This window comes from Megalobrama amblycephala, linkage group LG16 (assembly GCF_018812025.1).
Source record: "Megalobrama amblycephala isolate DHTTF-2021 linkage group LG16, ASM1881202v1, whole genome shotgun sequence".
In the NCBI taxonomy this organism is placed as follows: domain Eukaryota; kingdom Metazoa; phylum Chordata; class Actinopteri; order Cypriniformes; family Xenocyprididae; genus Megalobrama; species Megalobrama amblycephala.
This window is the reverse complement of record NC_063059.1, coordinates 5,019,198-5,030,287: the sequence shown is the minus strand read 5'-3', so window position 1 is coordinate 5,030,287 and position 11,090 is coordinate 5,019,198. Positions and strand designations below refer to the sequence as shown.

The following is an 11,090-nucleotide window of genomic DNA, read 5'->3' as shown; positions in this document are numbered from 1 at the left end:
TTGCTATTGTTGAAAGGTACCCATGTAGCTGTAACGGAAGGATCCACTGGAGGCAAGTGTAGTAGAACCCAAGTGCAGTTTAATGATAATAATCCATAACATGAACAACAAAACAGACGTGACTTGACATGGCTTGGCTTGGCTTGACTTGACTTGACTTGACTTGACAACAGAACCTGACACTCACCAATAGCGGGTTACATAAAACAAAGCTAGACCAGGAAACAATGGTACATTAGGGCTATTTATACAAAGAGACTAATGACAAACAAGGAACACCTGTGAACAATGAAGACAAAGGACCAATGCGTGGGGTCAAGGTGCACTGGAGGACCTGGGCCATGGTTCAAAGGTGTACCAAGCTCCGCAGCCGCAGGAGGTTGGTACCTATAGTCAGCCTATAGCCGCCGATCGGTCTGCGCAGCGCCGCATGAGCTCGAACACACCTCATGACACATGTGACAGGGGAAGCACATGACATGATCACATGAGAGCAATGGGAAAATCACATGACATAAAACACATGGAAAACAAGGAAAACAAACAAAGCAATGAAAAAGCATAACTATGAAAATAAACCATAAAACGTGAACATGAACCAACACAAAAACAAGACATGACAGTAGCCCTCTATAGTTAATAAGATAACTATATAACAACTTGAATAAAGTTGAGACAGTAACCAGAGGTTATGGCTTAAGTGATTTAACAATGCTGCCCATGCTTGCTATTGTTAAAATAGTAACCCATGTATCCCCCTACAAGCTTTCACTTAGTCTACTTGAGTCAATAATTCCAGAGTAAGTCAGAATAAATCCAAATGTAACAATTTATTATTAGTCAGGTAAATGTATCATGCCAATTACATAATTCAAAGACAATCGATACAAAATATCAAATGCTCAGAAACAGTAAAAGATGTACTTGACATCTGGAAAATAGATTTTGGGTGAATTTCAGGAATGGGTGAAGGGAATGAGATAAATGCTGATTTTGTTTCGGATGGGGATGCTAATTTGCAAGAGAGAGTTCAAATGTTAATTTCCTTTGTTTTCTCAGAGAGTAGCCTTTTTATATGTCTATAAAAAAACTTTAGACACAGATACTTTATTCTGAATATGAGCTATGATCCACATGGCTAGTGTTGTTAAACTCATCATGGAGCTCCACGCTGAAACCGATCATATGCGTGCTCCGCGTGTATATCATAACAATTATATTTTTGATATGTTCGTATTCAAACTCCAGTTCTGATGCATCGCGGGCAAAATACAAACAACACTCATGTGCTTGCTGTGCTGGGGGAAACATGCATGTGGCTTGCGTGTTTGAACGCAGAGCTGAATGAACAGCACTTTTGTGATATTTGAATTCTCTGCTGTTTCAACTGTTTCATTAACATTTAGAAGTTAATGCAAAAACTGCCTTAGGTGTAGCTTACATGTTTGCATATAGGCCTACAATTTGTTATTTGAGTGTTGATTATTTTATCTAAAATTAAATAGCGATTGAATTTAGGCTAATATTTTGGGCTCAGTTGTTAACCTTTAATATTATAGCAGCATAATGTTCAAGTAAGGGCTCCCTACATAGTTTGTAGCATTAGCAGAGATAATTTTTTTATCCTTAAGAAACTTATATTAAAATAAATTATAACTAAATTTAAAGACAAAACCACAATTTGTTCAGTAAACCACTGTTTAATAAAAAAAAAAAAAAACTATTTTATGTTTAGTTTTCTCCCCAACTGCTGTACCGAAAACAGTACCGAACCATGACTATAAAAATCGAGGTATGTCCCTAACCGTGAGTTTTGTGTACCATTACACCCCTAATTCTAAGAATAAATTGGAGACATAATAAGCAGGTTCACTTCTGGATTGGAATAAATCATAGCTTTAAAATCAAGAATGCGCTTGGAGTCAATAGAAAGAGCAAGAGAAAGGGCAACGCCCATCTCTATCTGCGAGCGCCAACATCTGAGTCACCGTTCTTCTCAGTAGCAGAACCCGGACCACGAGGTGCAGACAACAGGCTCCCACCTCATTTTATTTTGTAACACATTATTTGACAAACTGTTTTTATTGTCATGTTATTATGCACTATTATTTTAAAAATATTTATCTCAAATTAAAACAAATTAGATATTTCATTAAAATGCTTTTTTTCTCGGTTTAGAAAGGTGCAAATTTTAACAATCTGTGTTACACTTTGACAGTAAATTAAAACATATATTTCATTAAACAACTAACTCTTTTTCTTTTCTTCATTTGTTTATGGTTTTACATAATAAAGACCATCAATAATCAGCAAAATCTAAGACTGTTTTCTGGAATTTGTCTAGTTTACTCATTGCAAGCTGGTTTGAAAATAATAGTGTTAGTATTCTTACATGGAATCACTTTTATTTTTATAAATAACATAAAATAACATTCAGTCCGACAATATTATGGTTCACATGCAGTGTGTGTGTGTGTGTGTGTATAAAAATAAAAAAAATAAAAAAATCTAAATAACACAATTGTAAAGAATTACTGACACTAATATCATTTTTAAATGATTTCATAGAAGCTATATTCTATAGTTATTAATCTGAGCTGGTAAGATATGAATGGCCCCTTCATTATTTCAATTAAGAAAGTTAATCTGTGATTGTTTTACCAAAACCCTTATATAATTTTTTTCCACAAAAAAAAAAAAAAAATTTACTGAGGAGATAATTTAATGAAAACGGGTATAGAATTCAGAGAGGTGAAAACTATCACATTTAGTGCATATACCTTTAAAAACTAAAAGGTGAGTGATTGCGCAATTGAACAAATATCTTTACATTTATTCAAACTTGGTTTTCTGTGTAACACTATTACAACAGAAACAAAGCAGGTTATTTGGAGGCTTTTATAAGATGTCTAATTTTTTTGCGGATATCAGGAAAGTTTAGACCATAAACAATAGGGTTTACAATGGGTGGTACAACAATAAATTCAAGTGAAATGACAACATTCAGTGCTATAGGAAGTTCCCCATTCACAAATCGACTCAAAGTGAGCTCACAAAAAACAGCAACTGAGAAATTTAAAAGGATTATTATGTGTGGAATACAAGTTTGATATGCTTTGCTCCTGAACTCTCGTGTGCTTCTTTGACAAATGATAATAATTCTGACATAGGTATATATTATAAAACTCAAAGGGATAAAAATGGTAGTGATCAATACAATCAGGCCATAAATATTATTAACAGTATTGTTTACACATGAGAGTTTGACAATTTCATAGTTGTGGCAGTACACCCTTAACATTTTGTTACCACAGATTGTCAGCCTGCTAGTCAAAAGACAACCAATACCATTGAAAGTGGTTGGATAAAGCCATGCTATAACTATTAAAAAAGCTAGTAACCGTGTGGTAATTATGTTGTTGTAATGCAAAGGTTTGCTGATTGCAACAAACCTATCAAATGCCATTAGCATTAATATTGTAAGCTCAAAAGATGCATATGAGTAAATGACAAAAGTCTGTATGATACATGCTTCAAATGAGATTTTGTGTGTATCATAGAGCAGGTCTGTCAGTAACCTTGGGAAAAAGCCAGCTGTACCATATACAGAGTTGATGGACAAGCATGAAATCAGAATGTACATGGGCTGGTGCAATGTCTTTTCCAGAAATATTACAAGAATAATAATGACATTAAAGCATATGACAGCACAGTAAAAAATAAACCCCAAAGTGAAAAAAGCATATTTTATGCTCCCAAGATTTTCAAACAACATGAAGTAAAAGTATGTTCCATTCTCCATTTTCCTTTCACAAGAAATACTTTCATTGACCTGAAAAATAGAGCAAACAAAATTTGTGTTTTTTACATATAAATAAAAAAAAATAAACAATCAGCTTAGAATATTTAGACTCATTGTCTTATACCATTTAATGTGACCTTAAATTTAAAGTCTTAAGTTAGATTAGTAATATAACAATTATCAAATTAAATGAATGTTGATTTATTACTGTGCTAACCAGTCTAAGATTTTTTTTTTTTTTTTTTTAGAAATACCCTCTGTTATATACTCTGAAATGACCATCATTGCATCTTCAGGTAATGAGCTCTATTTGTGTTCTGATTCAGTGAGACTGTGGAGTCACCAGTGTGTGCTAGTGTTTTTATGGTATCTAACATGACTCAGGAGGCCTGCTGTGGCATAAGTGCTGCAAAGTCCTCTGAGGTTTGATTTCACTGGAAACATTTTAGCCTATATGTAAAACATACATAAATTTAGCATAATTCTGCATCTAGTGCTTTCCAAACTTTTCCAACAAATAATTAGAGCCAGCATTTTTCATCATTTTCTCAAAACTTTCATTGCACCCAAAATACGTTGTTGTATGAATATCTGAACATGTAATATATCAAAAGAAAGAACAGAGCTTATTACAGCTTCATGGATTATTTTTTTTCAACTACTGATTGTGGCTAAGTGGGTAAGTATAATAAAAAAAAAAAAAAAAAAAACAGCATTTGAATAAAAAGCTGATAAAATTGTGTTTGTTTTTCTTCTCGAAGACTGTCTAAACATTTTTGGAGTAGATTGCATCAATCAACACCCCAAAGCACAGTCCTACTCTCTTCCTGGGTCAACATTTCATAATAAGGTTAGGCAGGTTTGATTTATATGCTGTTTAATGTTCAATGATCACGTTATTTTGCATGTGCATACACTCTTAGAAGGAATGTGTAGAAAAAGTACATAAATTATGTTTAACACTCTAATTTACACATTTTATGTCAATATTAACTAAAAATGTGTAAAATAAAACATAATCTCTTTTACACATATATGTGTAGTTTAAAAATTAACACAACTTGGGAATTTAGTCACAACATTTAACACAATATGTGTAGACTGATATACTTAACACACTTCCTCCTGGTTTGACAGACAAGGCTTTAGCTAGTTCTAGACTGAAATGCATGTTTGAGCTGAAAGTAACTTGCACTGACATATCTTAAAATGTCAGAGGGGTAACACTTTAGAATACTCTTTCTTACTTACTGCATAACTAATAAGCAATTACTGAAGAACTAATAGGTAATTCTTCATTAACACTCAAGTCACTACTGTTAACTACTAAGGCAGATTTTTCATTTTCAGTATATAATAGAATTTTATGATTTTGTTAAGTAACAGTTAGCTAATCAATAACTAATGAATTCTGGCATATGTTCTTAAGAAGTACTATTAATTATCTACTAATTAATGTTCAAGAACAATAACTATGAAGTAACTACTAATGAACAAACACAATTTTATATTCAGTTGTGGCCCTTTTTATTTACTAAGGTTATCTATAGTAGTATTATGAAAAATGCAATATTAATAAAATACAATAATGTCAGGACACAGACGGAGGCAGAGGGGTGAGTGAATACAGATGTTTATTGAAACAGAGGCATGAACACAGGTAATAGAGATTGCAGGTGAGTAGATGAACAAGCACTTTAAAACAGGCACTTAGCTGAGAGTAATGAGAGTTCTTATTTGTAGGTTGGGAATATAACATGGAGCAGACGATGATGGCGAGAAGCTCTCTGTTCCCGATGTCATAATTTTGCTCCGCCGGGGATAGCTTCTTGGAGAAGATGGCACATGGATGGAGTCGTTGTAGGTCACCCTGCCGCTGTGATAACACCACCCCGATCCCGGTGGGGGATGCGTCAACTTCGACGGTGAATGGTAGATCATGGTTCAGATAGACCAGGATCGGAGCGGTGAGGAAGGCTTCTTGGAGCTTCTTGGGCAGATGGACTCCAGGACAGAGACTTGGGCCAGCCTTTGAAGAGCGAGATGAGGGGTGCACTGAGGAGACTGTAGTTGTGGATGATGCGACAGTAGAAATTCGCAAACCCCAGGAAACATTGTAGCTCCTTGACAGTTGTGGGTAATGGCCAGTTGCGGATGGTTTCCACCTTCCTCTGCTCCATCTGGATGCTGTGTTGGTCTATGACATATCCCAGAAAGTGTACGGAGGTGGTATGGAACTCGCACTTCTCCAGCTTGAGTTATAGATGGTGTTGGCAGAGCTTCTCGAGGACCTGGGAGATGTGTGCGCGATGTTTCGCCAGGATCCGGAAGTAAATGAGGATATCGTTAATGTAGGCCACCACAGAACCGGTTGAGGAACTCCTGGAACACCTCATTCATGTAGTTCTGGAACACGGAGGGAAAGTTGGACAGGCCATACGGCATAACCCAGTATTCATAGTGTCCAGACGGTGTAATGAAGGCAGTTTTCCACTCATCCCCCCGGCGTATACGAATGAGATTATACACGCTCCGCACTTCCAGCTTGGAGAAGATGTGAGCTTCACATAGCTGTTCCAGAGCCGCCAGGACCAGAGAAAGGGGATAACTGAATTTGACCATTTGGGAGTTCAGGTGACAGTAGTCAATGCTCGGCCTCAAGCCTCCTTCTTTCTTGGCCACGAAGAAGACCTTGAAGCGGCAGGGGATGTCAAGGGTTGGATGAAACACTGTTTGAGTGCCTCCTGGACGTACTCCTCCGTGGCCTTCTGTTCCAGGATGGACAGTGGGTAAACCCTACCCTTGGGTAGTATATATCTAAAACACCTTAGTGGTGTTTTAGAGGTAAAAAATGATATAAATACTGTTCGGTTTCTCACACAAACCAATCGTTTCGTGTCTTAGGACATCAATGTGTCATCACAAGCTGCAGGGTTTAATTTGGATTTGTCTTTGAACGGTTTTTTACTCTTATAGACTAAGTTACCACTGAATTGCATTATACCACTGACAGACCACAACGGTTGGAGTTAAAAATCATAATTTGTGTTCTACTGAAGAAACAAAGTCACCTACATCTTGGATGCGTTGGGGGTAGGCAGATAAAAATCAAATTTTAATTTTAAATTTTTGTGTCATTAGTATTCACTGTTACACTTAATTTTCTGAGAACTATCAGATTGGACTTCGTTCAGAGGGAGACGACAGATCACGCATCATGTTGGTTTTCTTTATTTTGCAAAAAGCACAACATTTTGTTTTTACTCTGAGTGTAGACAAATAAAATATGACATTCTATATTTTAAATTGATATATTATAATGTTAAAAAATCCTGCAAAACACGCCAACGTGTTTCCCGACTCCAGAGTATTAAGTATTAAGTATTTGGTGCTGTGATGAACAACATTGAGATTATAAAAAAATGAATGGCTGTTTGAGGCATTTTAAAAACTTCACGTTGCTTTGTTTGCGGGGTTTCCGTGGTAACCACTGCATTCTGCTGTTTCATCAGCACCCTCTGCTGTCAGTGAGTGAACATGCACTTTCATTCAGGGTGTCTCCTTCACTCATTCCACCATGTGCTTCTCATGCTCGTTGGGCTTATTTACATCTGGGCGCATTTTCTTTTGACGCAGCATATAGTGGTGTTGTGCATTTTATACTGTTCATGGGGAAAGTATTCTTAAATGCATTTTAAAAATGTTAATAATTGGTAATAAATTATTATTGTTTTCAATTCATACTTGCAGCCGGAGGGCGCTCTGTTCACCTTTAGTCCACAAATGCCTCCTAAAGAAGAATAGGCCATGTGACAATCCAGGAACTAACCGAACTAACAGAGGCTTCCAGAGATCGCTAACTATGGCTATGCAAAAAACTTTTGAAGACAATAAATACACAATTGAGATGATGTATGCATGTATTGCCTCAGAATTTGCATCTGAATAGCGCTGGCTCCGTGGGCGTGGCCGCATTAGTGGATAATGAGCTGAATCACAGGCGTCTGACTTGTGTCTCTTTTCATATAGATTACATAAACAGAGAATATTTGTTTTCGATTTGACTTACACGATTTAAAACCTGACATTTCAACGTTTCTTTAGACATAAGTCTCATTTTTTTTGTGATTAGTATTCACTAAGTTACAGTTCATTTTCTGAGAACTATCAGATTGGACTTTGTTCAGAGGGAGACGAGAGATCACGCATCATGTTAGTTTTCTTTATTCTGCAAAAAGCACAACATTTTGTTTTTACTCTGAGTCTACACAAATAAAAGAAGATATTCCACAGATTAAAATGGTGTATAACTCTTAATTGTATGTGCAAAATTGACAGAGTATTTTGAGTCTCTTTCACACTGGTAAGAAAAGAACAGAGGTGGTATCACCGGCGTGACCATTGCCTGTTGGAATGTGTGTATAAAATTAAGCTCAGGTTGAGCTAAACTAGTTAGCATCACTGGATGGTTTGGTTCTCAGATTTGGCTCCCTTAGAGCTTAGACACTGCCACTAGCTGATGGCACGTGCCTTTCTGGAGTCACAGGCCCTGTTTGGGCTTCCTTCAGAGCATGATGGTGTTTGTACACCTCTTGCTTAAAGAGTAAACATTGTTTTTACTGAGTACACTGCTTGTTGGAATGTGTGGATAAAATTAACTCAGATTGAGTTAAACTAGCTAACCTCATTGGATAGTTTGGTTCTAAGATTTGACTTTCTTAGAGTTTAGACTGCCACTGGCTGACACCTGCATCATTCTGAAGTTGCAGGTCCTGTTTGGACCTTCTTCAGAGCATGATGGCGTAAGTTTGTACTCTGCTTGCTTAAAGAGTAAAAAGTGTTTTTTCTGAGTACATTGCCTGTTGGAAGGTTTGATCAGGTTGAGCTAAACTAGTCAACCTCATTTGGATAGTTTGGTTCTCAGATATGGCTCCCTTAGGGTGAATGAGTTCGTGCGAGAGAACTTAATCTTTTAGGGTGCATTCACACTTGTAGATCGGTTCGTTTGGTTCACTTGGTCCATTTGGTCCGGACCAAAGAAGAAAAAAAAAACATTTAGTCCTGGTCTGATTAGCGTTCAGATTGGCAATTTTATCACCAAACCAAAAGATACTGAACCTTAAGGCATATGGATACATTCACAACGTGATTGGTCGGATTTTATGACGTACAGTATTGCATATTTTGAGACGGAACTTACTAAACATCCAAAACAATGCTGTTTGCTGAGGTAAATGCGCTTGTTGTGTGTGCGTGGCCTGCATGTGATGGTATTTTGGCCAGCTGGGAACTCCTGAAGAGCTTATAAACTGTGTAAAGTAGTCAAAACAGCGGCAGGAATCCATCCGTCACACACAAATGATCTGCTGCATGGAGACGGCGGATGCTGCTGCATCTGATGCCTGTCATGAGCAAACTCGTGACTATGACAAGAAAAACTGACATGCGTGAGGATTCTGTCCTTTTTAGGGTCTTGTCTTCCTGTTTTTGGTTTGTTTACATGTCTTTGGTCCATGTTGCATTCATATATCATTCGAACCGCACCAGAGTTTCGTTTGGAAGCGGGCCGAGACCCATCTTTTCAGCGGTCTCGGTCCGCTTGTTTGGTGAGTACCAGCGTTCACATATGTTCAAATGAACCGCACTAACCGAACAATCGCACCAGGGTTCGTTTTAATCGAACCAAACATGACAAGTGTGAATGCACCCTTAGAGAATAGACACTGCCACTAGCTGACGCCACATGTCTTTTTGGAGTCGCAGGCCCTGTTTCTTTAAGCAGATTGAGCATGTAGTTTCACATGTTTCACAAGGCTGCTGTGAGGTATTTCTACTCAATGTAGAATTTGCGCCTACTCGCTCAGGCGATCTCTCTCTCTCTCTAATACTGTACAAAATTCAATGAGTTTCAATCAGGAAGTCAGGAAATGACGAGATGGATGCAAGGGCAAATGCAGTGAGGTGAATTTATTAGAAGGACACTGTTGCAAACCAGCAGGCAAAGCCAGAAAGACACAGATGCAGTCCAGGGTATCCCGGCAACGCCAAGTACCACAAACAATAGTCCAAGAATAAGATCCGAATTCGTCAGAGCATGAATCCAGACGATAGCAGGACTGAGGCACAACAGAGGGCAGGAACAGACTGCCTGAACAAACACCAAACTTCTGACAACACAGAACAGAAAATGCACAGGTTAAATAGTAACGCTAATAAGAATCAAGTGCTTCAAATGACTCAATCAGAGCTTACGCACACAGACAGAGAGAACAGAGAGAGACAGCGAGAGTGAGTCAGTGAACCTGACAACCGTGACAGTACCCCTCCCCCCAGGAGCACCTCCTGGCGCTCCCAGTGGAACATATCTGTAGATTGTAATCATCTATAAGAGAGTGATCCAATATGTCCCTAGCAGGAACCCAACTTTTCTCCTCTGGACCGTAACCTTCCCAGTCCACCAGATACTAGAATCCGCGTCCCCTCCGTCTTGAGTCCAGAATACGTGAAAGATGGGTTTCAATTTGGGAACATGAAATACGGAGTGAATCCTCCTGTACGTCAGAGGGAGTTTGAGGTGGACTGCCACTGGGATTAATGATCTGGACAAAGGCGTGAGCAGAGGGGACTGCAACTTCGGATTCCAGACTAGGACAAATTGGTGGCTGGTACCCTACACTACACTCAAAAGGCGAGAGGCCCGTGGATGACACTGGCAGCGAGTTATGTGTGTACTCAACCCATGAGATTTGTTGGCTCCAGGAGCAGGGATTCTGAGACACCAAACATCGTAACACTCGCTCTAAATCCTGGTTAGCCCACTCTGTCTGGCCATTGCTCTGAGGATGAAAACCATATATATATATATATATATATATATATATATATATATATATATATATATATATATATATTGTTACAGACAGAAGGGCAGGAGACTACAGATATGGAAATAGATGACAGTTTATTGATGAACAGTTCATTAATGTCATTACATGACTCTAATTGGACTCTGGAACATTACATTGACTTGACTCTGCAACTGAGCGGCTCAGCATACACTGTGGGGGTAGTAGAGGATGATTTTAAGATGGCCGCCACTCCAGAGCCTCGTCACGTCTCAGCAGGTCTTCCAGAACCTTTGTCACGTTTCAGCAGATCTTCCAGAGCCTCGTCACGTCTCAGTAGATCTTTCAGAGCCTCGTCACGTCTCAGCCAAGGTGGCTGCCACACCTGAGCCCTCAGCCAAGATGGCTGCCACGCTTGAGCCCTCAGTTGAGATGGCTGCCAT

The 11,090-nt window shown here is 38.4% G+C and overlaps 1 protein-coding gene across 3 annotated transcripts; it reads right to left on the bottom strand.

Annotated features, from left to right (window-relative positions):
* Positions 1 to 845: 845 nt before the first annotated feature.
* On the bottom strand, positions 846 to 4,624 carry LOC125248965 (olfactory receptor 51I2-like). Of its 3 annotated transcripts, none has more exons than XM_048161135.1 (2): positions 4,057 to 4,624; positions 846 to 3,832 (listed from the first exon to the last, which is right to left on the bottom strand). In XM_048161135.1, the coding sequence occupies exon 2, from the start codon at positions 3,800 to 3,802 to the stop codon at positions 2,885 to 2,887; it is 918 nt and encodes a 305-aa protein (XP_048017092.1). In that variant the 5' UTR covers positions 3,803 to 3,832; positions 4,057 to 4,624; the 3' UTR covers positions 846 to 2,884. The 3 variants fall into 3 exon arrangements, with proteins under 3 accessions (XP_048017092.1, XP_048017091.1, XP_048017090.1); XM_048161134.1 differs by having other exon boundaries at positions 4,020 to 4,622; XM_048161133.1 differs by having other exon boundaries at positions 3,927 to 4,064.
* Positions 4,625 to 11,090: the final 6,466 nt, after the last annotated feature.